At 46.6% G+C, this 22818-nt stretch overlaps 3 protein-coding genes across 7 annotated transcripts in view; 1 reads left to right on the top strand and 2 right to left on the bottom strand.

The window, feature by feature from the left end:
• Positions 1-1624: 1624 nt before the first annotated feature.
• MRM2 (mitochondrial rRNA methyltransferase 2) lies at positions 1625-8839 on the bottom strand. Of its 2 annotated transcripts, none has more exons than XM_038418566.2 (3): positions 7933-8839; positions 5138-5427; positions 1625-2593 (listed from the first exon to the last, which is right to left on the bottom strand). In XM_038418566.2, the coding sequence occupies exons 1-3, from the start codon at positions 7938-7940 to the stop codon at positions 2151-2153; spliced, it is 741 nt and encodes a 246-aa protein (XP_038274494.1). In that variant the 5' UTR covers positions 7941-8839; the 3' UTR covers positions 1625-2150. The 2 variants fall into 2 exon arrangements, with proteins under 2 accessions (XP_038274494.1, XP_043350234.1); XM_043494299.1 differs by lacking the exon at positions 7933-8839 and adding an exon at positions 7055-7175.
• Positions 8021-12201, top strand: NUDT1 (nudix hydrolase 1). 3 transcript variants are annotated; one of them, XM_038418563.2, is made up of 4 exons: positions 8021-8170; positions 9197-9357; positions 11068-11213; positions 11678-12201. In XM_038418563.2, exons 2-4 carry the CDS (start codon positions 9206-9208, stop codon positions 11848-11850), a joined length of 471 nt encoding a protein of 156 aa, XP_038274491.1. In that variant the 5' UTR covers positions 8021-8170; positions 9197-9205; the 3' UTR covers positions 11851-12201. The 3 variants fall into 3 exon arrangements, with proteins under 3 accessions (XP_038274491.1, XP_043350235.1, XP_038274493.1); XM_043494300.1 differs by lacking the exon at positions 8021-8170 and adding an exon at positions 8185-8206; XM_038418565.2 differs by lacking the exon at positions 8021-8170 and adding an exon at positions 9785-9884 and having other exon boundaries at positions 9226-9357.
• Positions 12202-12824: 623 nt separating this feature from the next.
• SNX8 (sorting nexin 8) overlaps positions 12825-22818 on the bottom strand; it is a 30399-nt gene continuing 20405 nt past the window's right edge. For both annotated transcript variants that reach the window (XM_038418561.2, XM_038418562.1), the window contains 6 exons: positions 21904-22064; positions 21139-21271; positions 19960-20028; positions 18950-19099; positions 18326-18475; positions 12825-17211 (listed from right to left, as the gene is read on the bottom strand). In XM_038418561.2, coding sequence (XP_038274489.1) covers positions 17098-17211; positions 18326-18475; positions 18950-19099; positions 19960-20028; positions 21139-21271; positions 21904-22064 — 777 coding nt within the window. In that variant the 3' untranslated portion in view covers positions 12825-17097. The remainder of the gene's footprint in view (positions 17212-18325; positions 18476-18949; positions 19100-19959; positions 20029-21138; positions 21272-21903; positions 22065-22818) is intronic.

Genomic DNA, 22818 nt, shown 5'->3' with positions numbered 1-22818 from the left:
CAGTTTCCGCTTTGCCGTGGGAGCTTGCTCACTCTGTGCTTCAGGGGGATATTTCCTCTCTCCCCTCCTTGGGTTGTTTAGACCGTGTCAACTTTTCCTGGTAGGGACTGTCGCCCACTCAGTGTACATACAGTGCCTAGCACTCTGGGACCTGGACTTCCTTTAGGGCCCCTAAGCTCTAGTGCAATACAAATGTTTAACAAGAGTTATTCTACGAGGGGCCACAAACACCCCTTCCAGAAAGGGCACGGAGCCCCACTGCAAGTGACCGTTCCTTCTCCAACAAGGCAAGAGGCACCACGCTACAGGAGTTGGGCTGCCAACATGCCACAGGGAGAGCGAGTAATGCACCTGGTCCCCCCAGATCTTCACAACTCCTGACCACAGTAACAATGCCTGCATGCCATCCTTTGAACCCTGCAGTTCTGCTATCAGATTGGACCAGGACGCCTGCAGAGAACCTTCCCCTGCCACTTCTTCACAGACAGAAGCATCAGGAGGGACTCCTAGGATCATATAGCCTCCAGGGCCCAGGCCAGCCAGACCTGCTCATATGCTGTCCTCTACTGAGCACTTTTTTTGCTTCATTTCCAGACAAGACAAAGAGCTTAGAAAATGAGCAAAATTCTAACCTGGACTAACAGTGTTAGTAGCAATATAACTGTGCATGCATTGGATTTGCAATCACATCAGTGACCAGCATTAGTACTGTCAGTAGAAGAATATGCCCTAAGTAGACTGTTAGCACTGGAAAACAAGGAGGCCTGAGCAGAATGAAGAGCTGTATCCTTTTTTAAAATCCTGTTGCTGTCCTTCTGCAAGTAGATAAAGAATTCACGAATTCTCACTGCCACATTCCTTCCTCACTCTTTTTTGGTATGCAATTGCACCTTTGCCCCTTCTGCCTAGAAATGATGGATACAAGACTGAGAAACTCAGCAATTCACACCCCAATCTCCCCTCTCCAGCAGTAGCACTAAGGATGCCCACTGTTAGCTTCAGCCATTCATGCCCTTATTCCACTCTCAAGGGAGGGTGCAGTTTAATCAAACCAAGTATTTAAACAGAAATCCAAGGTAAATCACAATAACTAAAATGTGTACTTTGTAAACCTCTTCACACTGCTAAACTGGGAATCCCAGCTATCCTTCCACTACACGTACAAGTGACTCTGATCAGCTCTTTCCTGAGGCTGCATGAGAGAGCCTCCAGCACTTTGCTTTCCATGACTTTGGGGCTCAGCAGGCTAAGGCTGTAATTGCAGGGAGAATCCTGCTCAGCCCAGGGCTGGAGCATGCCAAGTGAAAAACTCTTTGGGGAATTTAGCTACTAAGCTCTAATAGGACTCGACTTGAGCACATGCAAATACTGATTTTTCAGAGGCTTGTAAGCTGGTTAAATGTGGTTGGATTGTCATGGGGACAACAAAAGGCACATCCATGACAAAAAGGCCACTCCTCCTCCAAGCCCCTGCTCCAAAGCCTAGGCACAACAGACCTTCTCAAAGAATAAGTCATCTTAAGTTTTTAATACAGGTAGAACATGCATTTTTCCTAGCCTCTTTCTGAGAAACAGCTTCACCATTTTGGCTCAAGTTTTCCAGAAAACTTCAGCCTGACACAGACGTCTGGCATGGAAATTTTCAGCCCATATGGTTATTTGGTAAAGAGTGCACTAATAAATTGCACTAAATTAGGAAAAAATGCAGAGGAAGTAAAACTGACTCCTAGATCCCTTCTCTTCACTCTCATTATTACAACCACCTTACGTTTTGTTCAAAGCGTGACTAGAGTCACAGAGTAGCAATTTGAAATAAACATACACCTGTAAACAAATCAATAACTAGTGTTTTATTTTTGTTTCCATCCCCCACAGCCAGGTTTTATATCATTTCCAAGAGCTTTCTTCCCAGATGGGGAGTTAGACTATAAACTCAGTGGGACAACAACCTTGTTTTATTTTGTATCTGTAAAGCATGACGGACACCTATAGTGTTATATAAATGACAGATTTCACCAAATTAGGCTTAACCATAAAGCAATTCAATTTCAGAGTCTCAATGGTGGGATTTTTTTTTTTTTTTTTTTAAACACTCCAAATCAAAGTATCCAGTCAGTGACTGACAACCACTGCAGTAAGGCCAGACACAATCAGGGTTTCTGATGTTTCACTCCATCATTGTACAGTTTTGCCAAGTAATAGATCTCTGCTGACTCTTTCCGGCTGGACTGAGGCTTTATAGTTCTCACATCCTTGAAGCGCTCCATTAGTCTGTTTTGGAGAAGATGGGCTTCCCGTCCATCCCAGAATTTACAAAGGATGGTTCCCCTTGGCCGCAAGATGCTTTGGGACAGATCCAAAAGGGTCAAGCACAAGTTAATCAACTTCTGATGATCTAGCTCTCGGATCCCTGTAGCATTAGGTGCCATGTCGCTCAAGATAACGTCTGCCCTCTCTGTAGGAAGGAGCTCCTGGATCTTCTTAAGCATGACTGGATCTGTAATATCAGCATTGGAAAGGAAGACTGCTCCTTCCAGAGGGGAAATATGAAGAAGGTCAACTCCGAGGACAAAACCAACAGGGGCATTAGGATCTAGGAAACAAAGAGTTAATGCAAGAATAGAAGATGCAAGACATCTCCCTATCTCCAAATTAATCACTTTTATTACAAGAGCTGCTAATACAAGGCATATTCATGAGTTTCCCCAGAGATCAATATACAAACCTACACCACATGTTGACAAAGTGCTGTCTAACCCCCCTATAACCAGAATGCTCATCTCACCCTAGTTATTTTTAGCACATTTAAAAAAATAAAAGCAAGCTTTCTTTAAAGATCGATATTCCAGAAAGCCTCTTCACCCATCTCTACCCAGTGTATCAACAGTAAGGCTATGCTGGAGTCAGCCAATAAGAACAGCCTCAAGGTTGCAAATTCTGGAAAAAACCTACACCTGGTTAATCGATAATCAGAAGGAACCTCTTGCTTGACAATTGAAACTACTTACTTAACAAGTTTTCTTTAAGGGACATGTCATTCTATTACTAATGTATAAATAAGGAGGAAAAGTTTGAGGTAGTTGAATTCTTTTTGGACTCTCCCTCTGGATACATCTTGCAGTCCCCACTGACAGACGGAAGATTTGGCCACCGGAAGCCTGCCACTGTGCCACTCAAAAGCGACACTCAGCTTTGGTAATTATCAAGGGTTGGGGGTGTTTTACTAACCTGTTGCGGACGTGTGTATAAGTGCTTGAGACTAAGTAAAGTTTAGCTTTAAGTGAAAGCACTCTTGTTTTGTCCTGTTTGTGCTAGCCATCTATCGGTCCGATGGCCATGTCTCCCCTGATTTATTTCCTGACACCACCTCGCACAGAGTAAAAGTTACCAAGAGCTTTTGGGTGAAAGAACCCCGGGTAACAATGGAACAACCTCTTACATCACTGTAGTAAGTATCTACAGTACAGCATGTTTCTAGCGTAGACATAGCCTAAGCTAGGGGCAGAGATGGGGACAGACCCCCCCTCTTCCCCTATGCCCAGCCCTTTCCTTTAGCCTTTAGATAATATCCCATAGAGTAGCTCAATGTAAGAGCTTTATCCACTTCTGCAATACATCAGCCATCTCCTTCTGGGTTCCCACAACACATTTTTTGGTGGCCACCAACTCTTGCTGGTGGCCGCTCTGACAGTTTTTCCTAAAATACTTAATTAACTTTAGGAAAAACAAATAAATACGCACAGATATGCATAGGCACTGACTCCATGGGTGTTCCAGCCCTGGAGCAGACATGGAAAAAAATTAGTGGGTGCTTAGCACCGATTGGCAGCCAAGCTCCCCCACAGCACCTCCAGCCCGCCTGCAGGCAGCCCTACTGATCAACTCCTCCCACTCCCTCCCAGAGGCCACAAGCCACAATCAGCTGTTCCACTGCCTGCAGGAAGCACTCGGGGGAGGAGAGGAACAGGGATGGGGCATGCTCAGGGGAGGGGGCAGGAAGAGGTGGGGTGGTGGCGGAGCAGAGGCAGGATAGGGATGAGGCCTTGGGTTAAGGGGTGGAGTGGGGACGGACCTGGGCGCAGAGCAGGGGCAGGACAGGGCCTTGGGGTGGAGTGGGGTAGAGACCAGGGGCAGAGCAGGGGCTTGGGAGAAGGTGTGGGGGGGGGGCGGGCCTGGGGCAGAAGGGGAGTTGAGCACCCCCCGGGGTAAAGAGAAAATTGGCATATACATGTCCAAATCATTGTAATTTATTTATGTAGGATTTTTTTTGCAAACTCAATAATAAAAATAATGTACAGCTGTCTCTGTTCTTTACTGGACCTAAACTGAACAGAAACACAAATAAGGTACTTTGCACATTCTTGTTTTTTTTCTTGTTGTTTCTTTTGCTTTTTGTTTTTTTTTTGTTTTGTTTTGTTTTTTTAAGACTCGCTAGATATTAAGTCTGTGAAAAGTGATATTAACAAACATACAAATATCACTTTTCACAGCAGACTTACTCAGCCCCAGCAAGCCCTGGATGGGGAAGTGGGTTTGTAGGGAGAGGGGGCCAGGGCAGAGTGGCAGTGGGGAAGGTAGTGGGGGCCAGGGTGATGGGGGGGGGGGTTACCTCAGGGCTAGAGCTCACCACCACTTGGCCGGGGAATGAAGCTCAAAGCCCCGTGACTGGAACCTGCTACCCCAATGCTGAAGCCTGACCCCACTACCCCCAGGAAGGTGGGGAACTCACTGGGTGCCTCCTCCCCCTCCAGTTTGTGTCTCTCCAGAGGGGAGCAGGGCCCAACAACTGCTGACAGTCACAGTGGAGGGGCCGCTGCTTTGCCCCCCCCCATCACTGCCCAGGAGGCTGCGGTCGCAAGAAAAGCCCGGGTGGCCGCATTTGAGAAATGCTGGGTACTCCCTAAAGATGGCTTCTCCACCCCAGAGGAATTGCTCCTCTTTATTACCAACATGGTTACAAAAAGCCCCGCACACTTTAAACTTTATACAGCTAGTAATGACTGTGCTGAACGTAAGCACACACCCACATTCAGCTTTCTTCAGCCCAGCTAAATCTATTAGTAGAAGACACTCCTCACAGACTGCAGGTTGAGTCAGCTTTGTCTAGTTCTTTTGGGTGCTAAGCATGTGCACTCACCAGTGCCCAAAGCATTGACTCGCTGTACAGCAACCTGACTCCAAGCTCCAGGAGCTGCCCCACAGTCTATCACAGAGAGCCCTGGACGAAGAATCTTATATTTGTCATCTATCTCCAGCAGTTTGAAAGCACTCCGGCAACGATAATTATGCTGTTTTGTTGCCCTCACAAATGGATCCTTAAGATGCCGCTCCAGCCAGCGGTGCTCTGCCCCAGTTTTGCTCTTTAGATATCCTGCAGCAGTGTGGAACCTTTGGCACTGAAGGGAAGCGCTCACCAACCTCTGATAACTATAAAAAAGAAAGGTAAGTTAATCTGTTTCTGCATAACCACTGTGCACTTGACAACCATATGTCTCTAAAGTAACAGACTCCAATTCTAACCTCATTCCTTTCAATCTATCAGTAAGCTCTTCTACAGATGGGACTCCTGAAATTTACTGGTTTCAGAGTAGCAGCCGTGTTAGTCTGTATTCGCAAAAAGAAAATGAGTACTTGTGGCACCTTAGAGACTAACAAATTTGTTAGTCTCTAAGGTGCCACAAGTACTCCTTTTCTTTTTCTGAAATTTACTGGCTCATTTTAGAGACTATTGGGCACCTGCAGTTAATAATTATAATTATTTATTATTTGTATTGTAGTAGTATCCAAGAGTCTCAATTATAGACCAAAAAGAAAAGGAGTATTTGTGGCACCTTAGAGACTAACAAATTTATTTAGTCTCTAATTTGTTAGTCTCTAAGGTGCCACAAGTACTCCTTTTCTTTTTGCAAATACAGACTAACACGGCTACTACTCTGAAACCTGTAATTATAGACCAGGATCCTATTCTGCATCAGCACTGTACAAACACACAACAAGAGGATGGTACGTGCCTCCAAAGAGCTCAGCATTTACAGTGAGATTTTCGTATCCTAAAAACAGTATCAACATTATCCAGTCCTCGAAACAACTCTGCACGATAGATATTATTGAATACTGTGACCATCTCACAGCAATCTGGTGGCCTATCTGAAGCTAGATGGTTCTTCTTGGTCCAGTTTTTAGGGAATAGGTGTTCACTTTGCAACACACACCATCACTGTTAGCAAAAATGGGCACCTTTGTTGGCAGTGGCAAAGGCACCAAGAAACAAATGAATGGATGCCCCTCTTTCTTTCAAAAGTAGTTCTTCAAACATAGTGAAAGTACACCATGTTGTAGCTGTTCTGTGGATAGAGAGAGGCATTCACTCACCAGAGCTGTCATTAAGGAACCTCACCCCAACACTAAATTCACTAAGAAAGAAGGTTAGTTAACATTACTCCTCCAGAAGTCCCATTTTCCCACTAATAGATTTAGTCTAAATTCTCCTTCATCTTTCCCAATACCAGTTGTTCTAAAAACATTGATTCATAGATTTGAAGGCCAGAAGAGACCGCCTATTATGATTACCTAATCTCACCTCCTGCAAGACCATAGAATTTCACCCAGTAATTCCAACCCTTATCTTGTGTCTGAGCTACAGCATTTTTTTAGAAAGCTATTCTGTCTTGTTTTAAATCTTCAAGTGGTGGAGAATCTACCACATCCCTCTAAGTTGATCCAATGGTTAAATCACCCTCACCGTTAAAAGTTACATGTACCAAGAGAAATTTGCATGTGACATAAGGACCCAGAGACAGGGTAACAATCCAATCCACTATTTGTAAGCTCTTTCTGATTTTTGATCGGGTAACCCCCCACATAAGTGATGCTTTTGAGACAATCACAAAGGCCAATATCAGTTTTGGGCCTGTGTAGCATTGGCACATTGTATCACTTTATTCAGGGGCCATGACCCATTGTCACATGGTATGTAATGATGCTGCAAAGAAATATATCAGTTCAACATCACAGTGTCAGACTCATGCGGTAGAATTTCAATCCCAGAACATACCGATTGTCCCCCTTTGGGACAGTCATAATCGTTTTAGCATACAATGGTTAATCCTCTGCATCTCTACCAAAATTTTCTTTCAGGTTCAGCGATTTCAAACTGAGTTCATTTGAGTGAGCTCAGCAATGATTCCCCCCCCTTTTTTTTCTCCCCAACTGTCCCTGTTTCTGACAGGTTTCAGAGTAGCAGCCGTGTTAGTCTGTATTTGCAAAAAGAAAAGCAGTACTTGTGGCACCTTAGAGGCTAACAAATTTATTAGAGCATAAGCTTTCGTGAGCTACAGCTCACTTCATCGGATGCATCCGATGTAGCTCACGAAAGCTTATGCTCTAATAAATTTGTTAGTCTCTAAGGTGCCACAAGTACTGCTTTTCTTTTTGTCCCTGTTTCTAGATTTCAAATATTAACAAGCCTGAAGCTTCTCCTCCAAAGCAACAAAAGTGGCACCCCTGGCCTATGTGATGCGAGAGGCCTGGGGGAAAGGGGGTTTGCGCACACACAGATCCTCCAGGCCCCAAATAGGGGCTCAATGGGAGAGGCGAGCAGCAGAACGAGGGCTACGGAATGAGTCTCATCCTAGCCCTGGGGAGTCACGCCCCGCCCCCTGCAATGCGCCACGGCGGCAGGGCCACCCCGTGAGCAGCAGCAGCAGCAGCAGCAGCAGAGCCCCCTTAAGCCCCCGCGCTCTAGGGGACGGTACCGTGGCTAGTCACAAGGGGCTCGCGACCAGGCTGTCACTGGATTCGATTCCCGGCTCCCCGCTGCCAGACTCGCCCCGCTGCTCCCGCCCGCCCAATGCGGGGAGAACAAAGCGACCAACCCGCGCAGGGAGCCCAGGGCGGAGCTCCCCGATTCCCCCCCCCGCCGGGCCCCCTCACCGGCTCATGGCTCCGGCCCACAGCCCCGCCCGGCTCCCAGCGTCTCCTCCGAGGCCTCCCCGCCAGAAACACGCTCTGCGCTGCGGGTTCCGGCTCCGCGCAGCGCCGGGGAGGGGAGAAAGCGGCTCTCCGGCTCCTGCTTCCAGTCGGGCCGTTTGCAACGGAGCAGCCGCCGGCGCAGGGCTGCTGCACGTGGGGCCGCCAGGCCGGGTTCGCCGGGGGGGCTGGAGCGGGCCAGGTGAGGGATGGGGCGGGACAGGCTGGGCCGGGCCAGGTGCGTGATGGGGGGCGGGCTGGGCTGGGCCGAGCCGAGCCGGGCCAGGTACGTGATGGGGGGCGAAGCGGGCCGGGGGCGGCCAGGTGACTGATGTGGGGCGGGACAGGCTCGGCCGAGCCAGGTGAGTGATGGGGGGCGGGCTGGGCTGGGCCGAGCCGAGCCGGGCCAGGTACGTGATGGGGGGCGAAGCGGGCCGGGGGCGGCCAGGTGACTGATGTGGGGCGGGACAGGCTCGGCCGAGCCAGGTGAGTGATGGGGGGCGGGCTGGGCTGGGCCGAGCCGAGCCGGGCCAGGTACGTGATGGGGGGCGAAGCGGGCCGGGGGCGGCCAGGTGACTGATGTGGGGCGAGACAGGTACGTGATGGGGGGCGGGCTGGGCTGGGCCGAGCCGAGCCGGGCCAGGTACGTGATGGGGGGTGGAGCGGGCCGGGGGCGGCCAGGTTACTGATGTGGGGCGAGACAGGTACGTGATGGGGGGCGGGCTGGGCTGGGCCGAGCCGAGCCGGGCCAGGTACGTGATGGGGGGCGAAGCGGGCCAGGGGCGGCCAGGTGACTGATGTGGGGCGAGACAGGTACGTGATGGGGGGCGGGCTGGGCTGGGTTGGGCCGAGCCGAGCCAGGCCAGGTGAGTGATGGCGGGAGGGCAGAGCGGCCGAGCCGGGTACGGCTAGGGCAGTGATGGGCTGGGCGCTGAAGGGGGGTGATTGGCTTTAATCAGCAATTTCCGGGGCTAAGTAGGGGACAGGACCGGGCGCAGCAGCACGACCCCCTGGCTAGTGTCCCTTCCCCTCCGCAGGCAGTCTGTGTACATAGGTGTTGGAAATATGGGGGTGCCTGGCTTGAAGTGGTTTCCCTCATACACAGGGTTTATAGTGTGGGCTAATGGCTCTCTGCACCCCTCCCTGTGTGTGTTCCATGCACTGCGGGCACAGTTTCTGATCACACTCTCCCAGGAGTGCCCGGCTGATCCATCTCCCCTTTGCACAGACAGGGGCGATGTTCACAAGCAAGCTCTTCACCCTGGTGCTGGTGGTGGAGCCCCAACGGGTGCTGCTGGGCATGAAGAAACGTGGATTCGGGGCTGGGCGCTGGAACGGATTTGGGGGCAAAGTGCAGGCGGGTGAGACCATAGAGCAGGCAGCCCACAGGTGAGATGGGTACACATGTGGTGTGGGAGGCAAGGATGCATCCGATGAAGTGGGCTGTAGCCCACAAAAGCTTATGCTCTAATAAATTTGCTAGTCTCTAAGGTGCCACAAGTACTCCTTTTCTTTTTGCGAATACAGACTAACACGGCTGCTACTCTAAAATCAACCAGAAGAGACAGGCACACTGGGTGACCCCTCTCCCTGAGCTATTCAAACTGTCATTTGGACAGACATCTCCAAGTTAGGTGTGTAACAAGGGAGTATCACCAACCTCCAGCATTTAGAAACCATGAGTCAGCCTCTCTCTTAAAAAAATCATGAGATTGTTTTAAATCATAATTTTTAAAGCCAAAACACTGGGGGGGGTTTATTTGCTGTCTGGGTTTTGAATCTTTCGCGTTCACATTTTTCAAGCTTTTATCTTTAGTGTTGAAGGCTGGAAACTTTCTTTGAAAAATGAAAGCTGAAGCTTTAAGAAAAACATCAAATATCAGAAGACTTGTGATAAAATCACAAGAGCTAATCAGGTGATTTTTTTCCCCCTGCTTACATAATTTATTACAAAAGCCTCAGCCCAATTAAATATTTCTTGGCAGTTCTGTAGTGCCTTTTCTGGGAAGATCACTGAGCATTTTGTAAACTAATCAAGTATGGCAGGTTGTTAAGAGTTATGTAGATAATCACTTCACCATCACTGAAAATACCTTGAGCTGTAAGTAGCACCTATTGCAATAGTCTCTATGCACTACACAACAGTTGACGACATGACTGATGAATAGTGTGCTACACAATGTAATTTCATGACTAGTAATTTGGGTAGGATACCAAATTAATATCTATCTGTTTTACTAAAAGTGCCAGAGACTCTCTGGTAAACCTGTTTTAAGTTTCATCCAAAAGATAAGCAGCCCAGTGTTGCCTTGGCTGTGTTGCAGGATTTTTTCGGAAGAATGCCAGCTGCTGAGTCACCAATACTGACTTCCTGCAGCACTTGCGTCTCTCTCCAATTATTGATTGAACCAGCCCACTCCTATTTATTTTATGGGCTCTGTTGGGATTGCAGCAGAAGGTGACATGGCAGATGACAGCTGAATCAATAATTTCATATAAAAATTAATGTCAGCTTCATATAGAAGGGTTCTTCTGACATAAGCCCATGTCTCCCAACTTTCAGGCCCTTTCACAAATGCCTGAATTTGCTTCGGCATGGCAGGGAGTTTGGCATTGCTACAGTAAATCTCTGGGTATGTTACAAGCCAGTTTTGCTTGTTTCTGGGTATTCCAAAGCTCCCTTCTGCATAAAGTAGTTTACTTTGCAGAGAACTGGCCTCTCACAGAGCTTATTTGGCTGCATTTTATATAACAGCCTTTTAGGTAAGTTACTGCCAGTGTATGGAGGGAGGGGGAGAGAGAGAGAGAGATGAGTCTCCTTTCTTCAGGGTGCTCTTGCTACTGCTGAAAATATGATAGATGGGATGCTTTGAATCATTTAGCATTTAATAATAAGTATTTGAAAAGTTCTCAAAGCACTGCACACACTAAGCCTCACACCAGCACTGAGGTTCTAGTTACTAGAACAACATGTTTGTGCAAAAGATGCAGGATGTCTCCCTGCCTTCACCCCAGAGTGGTGTGTGTGCAGACGTTAACTGTTGAGTGTGCGTTTCCCCACTGCTCGCCCTCATGCAAAGATATCTGTCCCTCTTGCAGGGAGCTGCTGGAAGAGAGTGGATTGACTGTAGACAACTTGCAGAAGATGGGTCAGATCACCTTTGAGTTTGTGGGTAACTCTGAGCTCATGGAAGTCCACATCTTCCGGACGGACAGCTTTCATGGAGAGCCAACAGAAAGTGATGGTAGGAGCATGGGGCAAGTGGCAGCACAAAGACTATTTGTTTGCCCCTATTTCCTAATGCATATGCAGAGGAGGAGTGATGCTGGTCCCATGCTTACGTAGGCCTCTGTGATGCACATTGAAATTTGTCTCCCTCTCTCCCCCAACCCCCCCGTATTAGTTTTGGACTCTCAGCCCTCATTCTCCTGCCCAGAAGCATCCTGCCAGGGTTTACTAGAAAGGGAGTGGTAGCTGAGTATGACTATGTTTTCTGAGCAACATTAGCAGCCTATTGCCTCCCGGAGTCCTGCTTTTTTCTCTGGACAATTTCCCCCTACAGTCCCTCCAAAACAAAGCCAGCTAGCTGTGCAGGCCTATGGATCATAGTTGTTGGAAGTGCTTTCCTTCCCTCCTAGGACACCCAGCATTAAAACAAAACAGCAGTGAAATAAGTTTACCCAAACCTCTTTATTCTTCCTATTTTAGAAATGTGCCCACAGTGGTTTCAGCTGGATCAGGTGCCTTTCAGTCACATGTGGCCAGATGATGTCTACTGGTTTCCCCTACTGCTCCAAAAGAAGTTGTTCCTGGGCTATTTTAAATTCCAGGGGCTAGACACTATTCTGGAGTACACGCTGAGACAGGTGGAGGAGGTATAAGAGGAAACAGCAGCATTCCACCCTTATCAAATACATCATTACCTATATTGGGCCAGGCCCCAACTATTAGGCATGAACCTGCCATAGCAGTGGCCACTGTATGCAATGCTCTCCTCTCTCAGCAGAGGAGATTTAGCTACTGGATGGGTGGAGGAGAAAAAGTGGCTTTTCTCCTGAGGGAGAACAAAAGACAGCAGATCTTGTGCTGGTGCAGTTCCAAGATGTGAAGTGTTTCACTTATGGTTTGGTAATGACTCTCACAATTCAATGGTATCCCTTTCTCCTCTAACAGTTAGCTCAATCTGTTCCTTCTCAGATGGCCCTGTTTTACATTAAAAATACTAAAATGAAGATAGCATTCATGGTCTGATTCATTTTCCAAGGAAGTGACAAGATGATTTCTGAAAGGCCCTTACAAATAGTCCAGAAGCAGAGACCTGCCCCCAAGCAGCACAGAGACTGGAATGTAATAGTTAACTTTCTTCACAGGCTACAGCACTGGAACTAGCACTCCCCTTAATTCTCTTCTTCACTCATGCTACAATGTGGGACAGTGTGTTGCTTCCTCTTATTCAGGGCCAGCTGAGGTTGGAGCATGTGGGGGAGGCTGGGCATGGAACCGTGCACGGTTCTAGTTTTTTTCCTCTCAAAGCAGCAGGAAGTTGTGGCAATGGGTAAAATAAAGCAATGTAGTTGCATAGCATTGCTTAGGCGCTGCCCAGGTTCTCATTTCTCTTAACCATTTAAACAGTGAATGACTAGTTCAGGTTATTAACTGTCCCTCCAGCTCAGCTTTTCATGTAGATGCGTGAAAATGTGCTAAAGCTCAGAACCTTCAGCAGGGGTTTTCTAATAGGTTTCACCCCAGGACAGCAGCAGATGAGCTGTACAGGGCTTGGGTCTGCTCCCAACTCAGCATGCAGGGCAATGAGTTTACTCAGTCCATACCAGAAATAATAAAGCCACTCTTAAGGTCTTATACAAGGTTTGGGGTTTTTTTTGTCTTACAAATACATATTTTTTAAACACAGTTGGAGATAGAATCTTGGAATGTAATATAATCTGTAAACATTTCCAGTCTTTCAGCTGTAGTAATAGTTTTCTAATTCCTGCAGTTTGATAAAGTGCTTCATACATAAGACTATTTGAGCAAAGCAAAGATACAGGATTTTCCCAAGCAGGTAAAATTCACATCCTCCAACCAAGCCTGCCTCTTCCTATCTCCATCCAGCTGCTCTGAATAGTCTGTACTAGTCAAAGTGCCATTCCTCATGCACATGGCAAGCCTTGTGCCCCTGCCATTCATTCTGTATTACAAAACACTATTACCTCTGCTGCTATTGCAGAGACCAGTATTTTGAATTCTGTCCTCACCCGAGCTGCTGCTGAATTTTTCAGTAAAGTCAGTCTTGAACTTATGCAGCAAGCCTGTTACAAATTCAGCAGTGACTTCATGGGTGATCAAAAAGGAAGAGCAGATGGAGCAGAGACAAGAGGAGAGCAAGGCACTGTTTAAACATAGTGATCCCCTCAGCAAGTCACAGGTAAGGGGGGGGGGGGGAGAAGAGTGATATTTTGGAAAGTTTCCCCCTGTGTAAACTCTTCTGTGCGGCTGGTCAGAGTGGGCACTGCATGTTGTCCCCTTCCGATTAGAAACAGCGGTGGCAATGGGAAAGGCAGGCTACATGGCTGTTTTGGTGGAAAGGAGACCAATTTCTGTACTAAAGAGTCAGGTTCTCCTCACCGGCTTCATACTCCTCTACAGACCCGGCTTCTTCAAGACATTCTGGTGCAGACACTCTTGCACTGAAAATTGTAAGTCTGGTTGCCTTATCTACAAAGTCACATCGCAAATGGGTGGAAGCCCCACGAGGTCAATATGTGCAGAGAGCTTCCATTCAGAAAGGCACATTAACTCTTTGGTACTAGAGCTCACAGCAGCAGCAGGCATGCTCTAACTGGCATGCCCTGTTGAACTCATTTCCTGTTGTGCTCAACATTAATTCAAAACTAATTCCAGTCATCGGAGAAAATTTGGCAAGCTAATGCCCTACCAGCTCTGGTATTGGGAACTGCTTATTTAATGTATTATGTTTTGTTTTCACTATTTTTGTTTGTTAGTCTGAATATAGCATGGACCATAACAGCACCATGGAAGCAACTGGTTCTGCTTCCTCTACATTGCATATGGGGCACACAGAGAACTGAAGTCAGTTTGACTTTTCTACCCTTCACTCTTCCACCGTAGAGAAGTTGTAATAGACGCTGTCTCTGCAAACTGCATTGACGCCTAAACTAAGAGGAGAATACAAGTGCAGAAGCCCCTTCTCTGCTGCTGGAAGTAGTCATGCCACCCCCATCTGGACTTCAGACCAGAATGGCTAAGTCTGTAAAAATAGGTTTGCAAGTTAAAGCTTATATGAACCAGTGTGAGGGGAAGATGCTCCACAGAGAGAGCAGTAACCAGGGCAATCCCCCAGGATGTGGCATTGGCTGTATCAGGTATACGAACACTAGGCACACTCATTCTCTCTTGAAAGTTGCCCAAAACTTAGCAGATGTTGTTGAATAACAACAGCAGTCCTCAGTGAAGCAGGGTATGCTCATCCCTGTCTTCATTCAGGGGCTAGGACAAGGCAACTGCCCGAATAGGTGTATTCTCACTCCGAGACGCTCCAATGAAACATATCTTTTTAAGATGGTTAAGCCTGAGACAGATATAAATCTGATTATCCTACTGAATTCCACAGGCAGAGCCTGTAAGGGCTGCTGCTTAAAGAACAGTAACGAGCAGTTATCCCTTGGATCGCTAAATATTTAATATGAGCTTAAGAGTTTTTAGAAATAGCTGTTACACTTTCAGGCTTTCATAACTGTGAAAAGGACAAGGTTTTTTTCTACTAGAGCCAACTCTTTGCTATGCCGACAATCAGCCTCTATCAGACAACTGGTAGAGGCAATGCAGGTCCCCATTTGATTACATGGGAGATCCAAATTTTTCCAAGACAATGTACAGTATTTTCTTATTTTGATTTGTTTAACAGCAGACAAACTACTCTTCAATTATCAAACAAATAAAAAGATTTATGCTAGGGGCGGGGAGCTGGGGTTGACCACAACCAGGCAACACATTTTTAAAAGTACTGATCCTGCCTGCACTGGTGTTTAAAAACACATTAAAATTTAATGTAAGCTAACATAAAGCAACTTATCTTCCTAGTCTAAACAAGGTCAAATGGAGAAATGTTTCCTGTCTGCCACTCAAGATGGTGGTTTATTATTACGCTGTACATACATTTATGGTCTTAGCAATTTGTCTTAGTTTGTGAATAGAATCTCTTCTGTATTACTTTGTATTCTCTTCCAAAGAGTCACTGGTACCTGTCTCAGGCTCTTGCAAAACATGGTAGATTAGTTGCAAGGGAAACATTTTGAGCAAGCGTTAGAAAGAGTTAACACTTAAGCTGCTAACATGCAACAAGCAATGCATTCTAAGACCGACCTGTTTTTACATTCACCCCAGCTCTCTCTAGCCGCAGCACCGAGAAATCAACACACACCGGGCATTTTTACACTGCATTAAGAGAGTGTGGCTGCAGTTCACATAGCTGGTTTAATCAAGCTAGCTTGTGTGTGAGTAGGAGCGAAGCAAGAGCAGCATGGGCTAGTCATCCAAGTAATTACCCAGGTTTTGGACACATTTGTACAGTCAGCACTGACTTGTGAGCTGCCAGGGCTTCACTGCGCCCAGCAGCTGAGCTAGCTAGAGTATAGTGAGGTTGGCTATGCCTACACACGGTGTAGTCACATCTGATGATTGCAGCATAGACACACCCAGTGTCCTATGTAGGACAATCAAGTGTAGGCCCTGTCCCACAGTGGTGGTTTCTCAAAGATGAAAGGGCCCTGCCTGTCCCAGATACCAGAACACTGATTAGCTTATCGATGTAGGTCAAGTAATTTTCGTTATTTCAATCATAGTTCCTCTTGCAGCAGAAACTAGTCAACACTATATAGAAGAATCAGAATTCTAGGATTAGAGAAGTTAATATACTCCCCCTTAATGGACAAGTTACCTAGACAAGGGAAATAATTATGGTCCAAATTTGACAACTCATTCTTTCTAATTAGTGTGTTTCCTTTTCACTCACTTGAAGCTTATTGCCTCCTTCACCTCAAGGCATTTGCCTTCATCTTCAAGAGAAGACGATCATGGTGGTGCTGCCAGAAAAGAGTGGCAGCATCACCATGATAAATACTGACACTTGCTGATGAACTGATCATTTTCAGTCCTGTCCTGGTTACGTAACAATTGATAGTAGATCAGAGGAAACATCAGCCTTAGCCAATTTGGGCCTTTACAGGCAGCCGTCCTCTTACCAGTGTGTAACACAGACACCCAGGAGTGAAGACTCCAGCTCTTCCCAGGAAAGTTAATCACCCCAGAGCTGTCCTGCTTCAGCAGTATGAAAAGTTATCCCTTTCTAAGGGGTGTATCGTTTCAATCAGCTATTTTCTATGCATGTGGCAGGCAGTCTCCCGTAAGAAATGCTGTTCAGCAAGGTAATCTTTGGCCACACATTACTACTCATGAGCAAATATGCCCTGTGCTTTCCTGTGACACAGGTTCAACTCCCACACTGGGAAACATCACAACCAGCACTGACCCACCCAGCAGAGCTAGAAAGCCACCCAGAAGCTTTCCCCTGTTTTGCATGTGGATCTAGCAATATGAAATCAAACACCTAACCAATGACCCTGGGGAGAAAGGGAGGCTAGCCTTCAGCTCTCCTTACCCACATACGTCTCTAGTTTGGGCCCCAAGCTTAAATAGCAAGGAATGCTTTGGACATCCTGTGCATCTCAGTACTGTAGACATTGGCCAGTATATGTGTAGATAGCTGTAAGAGGGTAGTTAGGATAAGCAGCATGGGACTTCAGCAACAGCTGAACTGCAGCATGTGATGTACCAAGCCACTTCCAGTCCTTAGGCAGAGGACCTCTGGGGCAAAGAATCTCAGTCGTGCCCCAAGTCTTCTTCAAAATAAAGAACAAAACTCAAGAGATTGTCTCTCTCTCTCTCTCTCTGTATGTACTTCTGTTTCCAGTCTGTCCATAAGTCAGAGAGCAGCTCAAAGCAGCAGTATAAAGATAGCTGTTTGGAGGATTCCTTTTAATATCTGGAGATAGAGGTCACACCCCTCTCTGGACTGCACTTCGACTTGGTCAGTGTCAGATCTCAGAGCATTAATTGGAAAAGAAGTTGCCCTCTGGGGGCGACAACGGTGGCGTTGGCATGTTGTGGGGTCCCACAAACAGGCAGCTCAACTTTGGCTTCAGTTCATTCCAAACTTTACTCATCTGGAGGAAAGAAAGCAAACAGCTTGGTGGGTCATCACCTTGTCACACCACACACTCAAAGGTCTGAGTTCTTGGCAACACTAAGCTGTGTTGGAGGTTGGTCAAAAGCCAATGCATTTGCAGAAATGTTATATGGAAAACCAGTAAGTCCAGAGCACCCCTCCATCAAACTGGTGCTTAAATGCAGCTCTCTGAAGATCCTGTCATCCTTACCAAAATAGGCAGGCAGGGAAGAGACAGCGTTTTGAAGGCTTGGTTAGAGCCCTCCACTTAAACTGTCTCCCTTAACAAACACTTCCATGAAGCAATGCATGGAAAGAAGTCTGAACCTAGGAAATGCTGAATGATTTATTTAAACACATAACAAGGTTATGTCAGGGGTGGGCAAACTTTTTGGCCTGAAGGCCACATCTGGGTATGGAAATTGTATGGCAGGCCATGAACAAAAAGCTGTGACGACGTTTGTTTTTTTTTTAAAATCAGAAAAGACACGCTGCGTCAGGACGTAACCACTGGTGGGCCTGGGTGGGCCATGGCCCACACACTTATCATCCAGGGCAGGTCCACCCCATCACTTGCCCCACTCCACCACCCGGTGCTCCAGGCGGGGAGCAGGGTCAGGGGCTTGCCCCACTCCCCCTATCCGCCCACGCTCCTGCTGGAAAGCAGGAACAGGGCGACAGAGCACAGCAAGCTGCAAACTCCACTCCTTGGCCAGAGCAGGGCAATGGAGCTCGAGGGACGGATTAAAAGCTCTGATGGGCCAGATGCAGCCCATGGGCCATAGTTTGCCCACCCCTGTGTTAGGTCCTTTTTCTTGCTATATAATTTCTGTTTAACACAAAGCAAAAAAGCAAATCCATCTAGCAAATTACAGCATCTGCAACTGAATAACCAGCATTCCACAGATGATTATCTCGGACAGCTCCAAAGCTAAAGTCACCCTGGGGAGTGCGGGGACTGGAAACACACACACACACACACACTTACACTGGGTTTTATCAACGCCACCTTCCCAAGGACAGCCCCACTCTTTGAGAAAGAGGGAAAAACAGACAGCTCAAATACATATTTTCAACTGGAGGAAGGGAGGCAAGATGACTGAAGAACTTACCTCTTTATGGCCCTGGATCTGGGAGTTGACAAAAGCTCCCAAGATGTGGGAAGTGAGAGGCAGGTAGATATGGATTAGCTGTGTCTCCTGGTGCAGGCAGTACAAAGAAAAGTAATTCCGCAGCTCCATGGTCATGATAGCATTCTCTTGCTGATAGACAAAAAACACTCAGTTAACTTCATTGTCCAGAAGGGAGGTGCAAGGGGGGCTGGAAGAAATGCATCATCCTCAGTGTCCACTCACACTAGCAGAGCACAAGTTCTCCGCTCTACCCTGTAACTCAAGCACTTACCAAAAATCAAAAATGCAGTCCTGTGCCCATTTTGCTTGACAGCAACTGGAGAGGTAACATTACAAGCACTTTCCACCATGCAGATTGTGCATTTCTGCACTTCCTACAGGCAGCTATATTGGACCACCTTGTTTTTGATGCCAAACACCAGCAGTAAGCGTTCAGTAGAACAAATGCACCTTTGCAGCACAGCAATTAATTTGAATAAGACTAAGATCTATGGGTGATCCTTTCTGCCTCTTCCAAAAACACTGATAAGCCTCATTAGGAAGAGGTTTCCATCCAATACACATGCAACCCATCACTCCCACACACACAAACATCTGCCCTACCTCCACAATTCGTGACTCCAGCTGTTCCACAGACTCTGGCTCCTTGTTCTGCACAGTGGCACTCATCATCTGCTTCTTCATCATGCTGTACTTGTGCAAAGCTCGCTGGTGTTTGTGCAGTACCCCCTTCTCATGTCTCTCACACAGATCCTTCAGGACAAAGGAAAACAACTAATACTGACCCCATACCAGAGCCTAGATATAGGAAAGTGAGCCATGGGAGAGGGTGGGGAGAAGAAAATGTGCACATCTGGGAGATACACAGCTGAGGGCATGTAAGGTGTCCCATGCAATTTCCAAACTCTGGACTATTTCAAATAAAGCCTTTTTTTTTTTTTTCTTTTTCTTTTTTTTTTTAAGATGAGAACCAGAACTGCTGTGAGCCAAAACAGAGGAGACAGAAGGTGATCTGAAACAGCAACTCTGTCAGTGTGCCTTGAACTTTACCAACACCAAACTTCCTATCTGCATATCCCTTTTCAATATTAAACATTACTAATTAACCTCTTGTTAGCTTGCAGTGCCCTGCTATTTCAATCCTGGACTGAGCCCCTCTTCAGGAAGGCTGCCAACTGTGTTGAACTGTATTTAGATGCTTTTTGCAGGGTGTCCATGAAGGAGTAGGCTGAGATTGTAAAACTCATTTCAGTTGTAACTGAACTAATGTCTTCACACGTAAAAGGCTGGTCTACTAAATTCATTCTCTTTTCCTGCCCCCAAAATAGCTGACTTATGAAAAAGATTAGCTGATTCTCACAAGTGAAGCAGATGGATATCTTCAACTCCTTGCAAGGTCTGGTGTCCACAAAACTTTTCATGAGCCAAGAGCAGATCCATAACACTTCAGAGCTAGCCAAGAGTGAGAATCACTCCCCTCACTCTACATGATGCCAGTTTGCCTCTGAACTGACTGTCCAGCCAGTTTTCCATTCACTTGGCGTTACACCCTCTAAAAAGCACAAAACTGTTCTCAACAACTTTCTCACTGGCAGAGAAACAGCAGCACTCACTTTATAGGATTGAAGTAAATCCAGGAAAAGGTTCAGCTTCTCCACCACATCACTCTCTTCCTGTTTTCCCTAGAAAATAAGAGACAAGTACATTTCATACAAGCCTAGCAAGAGCACACTTCACAGTTCCTCAAACCCACCCAGTATGTTGACCCTCCACAGTAATCTCCAGGGCACACCAGCCATTACATAGCTACATCAAGCAGCTCTCACAATGGGACTGGAGATTTTAGGCTTGGACACTAGGATGAACAGAGAACTAATTGGAACAGGAAGAGCATTCGGATTGCCTGATCACTGCAACGAGGCTGACATCATGAGTCCTCTGAGGTTTTCCATGCAGCTCTGTCTGGAACCCCTGCACTCATAGAATTCACCAGGATTTAATCTTCCCTCCTTAAGACACACCTATTTCAGGTGACCTATAAATACCAGCACTTCCTCCTTAGAAGACTTAATGAAACAGAAAGCAGAGCTGACAAGACAAGCTAAACTTCAGCACTTGCTTGTTTGTTTCTTATGTCCCATCTCCCTTCCCGTGTCTGTGTTATGCATGTGGCTCTCAAGAATTTAGGATCCTTGGTGCAGGAAACTGGTTTTATTTATCTGTAAAGCACCCAGAACATCTTTAGCAGCATGAAGTGATGGTTGTAGTGAAGAGAAACGATCACTCGTCTTTCTGGATTGCTATTTGCTCATGTTATTCCAATGGTCATCATCACATTGTGCTGTTTCAACAGCAAAAAGACCTCGTGTTCTGTCTGAATGAGTTTCATGTAGTGTTTAACAAGTGGTGAAGGTCACAACTGGATACAGAAGCAGGTACTATATTCACCATATGATCTTAACCAGGCAGAGTGCAGGATTTTTGGACAGCTTGGACAGTCACTATTTACTTTATTCTTTAACCTTTTAAAAATGTTCCCCCCACTTTTCCCCTCCTCACTGTGCTTTCCCTGCCTGAACACCTTTGAGTTTTTTAATTCCACCAGTCAGAACATGTAGCTCAGTAGCATGGCTTTAGATTGACGCCTGCATAGCTGCAAAGAAAGGGGGAGTAATTACTGGGGCACCCATGCCTAGAAGGTCTTTGAATCAAGAGGTGACACTCGGCAAAAAACACCTCTCGCAGTGCAGCAATTGCAATAATACGGAGAAGCAAATGGCAGAGGAACTCACCTGCTGTACAGCTTTATCAGCCAACAGCGCAAATTCGACAGACAAGCCTTTCAAGGCCTGTTTCAGAGTCCCCCACGTGCTATTGTTCAGAGCAGCCCAGGAGGGAAGTGGTGTAGTGTCTGAGCCCAAAGCACTGGGAGAGGAAAGAAGAAGCAGTGAGTCAGTTCCCACTAAGCAGCTCAGCTGGTGTGATGATTTACTCATCCCAGCAGATACTGGAAGTTTCCCCTCTCAAAACTCACTAGTAGGCTCTGGAGAAAGAGAGTCTCCTAGGAATCAGGTGGCAGTAAGTTTATACCTACTCCCCAAGAAGGATCAAGTTAACAGCACAGCGATAGCAGGTTGGGACGTGTATATGTGGGTGAGTGTATGCACACACAAACGAGAGAAAATGAAAGAAACTGCACTAGCAAGAATATTAGTGTTTTCAATTTAAAACAAAAATGCGGCGTGTGTGAACATATACAGCATGTAAAAGGGTCTATGAATGTGCATGACCACACCCCCATGGCTGTACCATTTCACGCAAGTGTAAATCAGATCCAGAATGTCAATGCTGTTTTCTCTCCCTCACCCTGGGGAACACACCCACTATGTTTTCTTCTCTCTGCAACAGGAAAAAGCGAACCTGGTTTGTGCCATGCGTCTTCAGAAATAAATGCCTCATTCCCATAGACATTCTACCGGTACACCTATTGCTCTCCTTAAAACTCAAGACTGTTCACAGAAGTGTGCTCTAGAGGGAGTCCTCACACCCTAATCTACCTTAGTTCCCTTCCAAATATGAGAAGATCTGAGGCATTATCAATGGCTCGGGAAGCTATTCTTTCCGCACGGTCCCGCAGTTTGTAGAAGCTGTTGTAGATGTTTCGGATAAGCTCTCGACTGGCAGCAAACTGGGCCTGGATGTCGGCTGGGAGGAAGTCCTGAGGCAGCAAAAGAGGACTTAGTAATGGACTCAGTTGCACGATAAATCACAAACAGAGAGATTAGAAGTCTTAACCTGGTGACACTGAAAATGGTTTTATGTTCTGAGAGGAACCATTGAAAATGGCATTATGATGTTCCAGGCCTATCAGTGACTCCAGGTCAGAACTCTTAACTGCAGCCCTGAAAACTCAACCAGGTATTATTACAAGCTGAGTTGAGCTGCTTCTGGCTTGTACCTCATCAATAAAAGATTGTGCAACCACAGCTCAACTAACAATTCCATTGGTGATGCATGGGCCACAATAGGATCCACCTCAGTCCCCAATAGCTGAGTTTACTCTGCAGAGCTAACATCAGTAAAAGTTTCAATAGTCCCTAGTGTCAAGCACTGTGAATAATGCACACATAGGGGGCAGGACTGCTGAGTAATAAAGGTACCATCTTTATTATTTATTTCTATTGCGATAGCACGTAGGAGCCCCAGTCACAGACCAGAGCCCCATTATGCTAGGTGCTGTAAAGGCCTTTTTTTTTTTTTTTTTTTTAAACCCATAAGCAACATTTAATCCTCACTGGCTGCTTTACTTTCCCCTCACCCCAGGCTGAACTTCCACAAAAGCAAGCAGCTCAGGGGAGCAGCGATGTCAGGTTCAGCAAGCAAGATACACAACTAAGATACAGCAGCCTTCCCCAAAACAAACGAACCATGGTAGCTTCTCTCATAGACAGAGAGGGATTATGACACAAAGG

This window comes from Dermochelys coriacea, chromosome 10 (assembly GCF_009764565.3).
Source record: "Dermochelys coriacea isolate rDerCor1 chromosome 10, rDerCor1.pri.v4, whole genome shotgun sequence".
Lineage (NCBI taxonomy): Eukaryota > Metazoa > Chordata > Testudines > Dermochelyidae > Dermochelys > Dermochelys coriacea.
The sequence above is the reverse complement of the archived record's forward strand: the minus strand, read 5'-3'. Positions and strand labels throughout refer to the sequence as shown.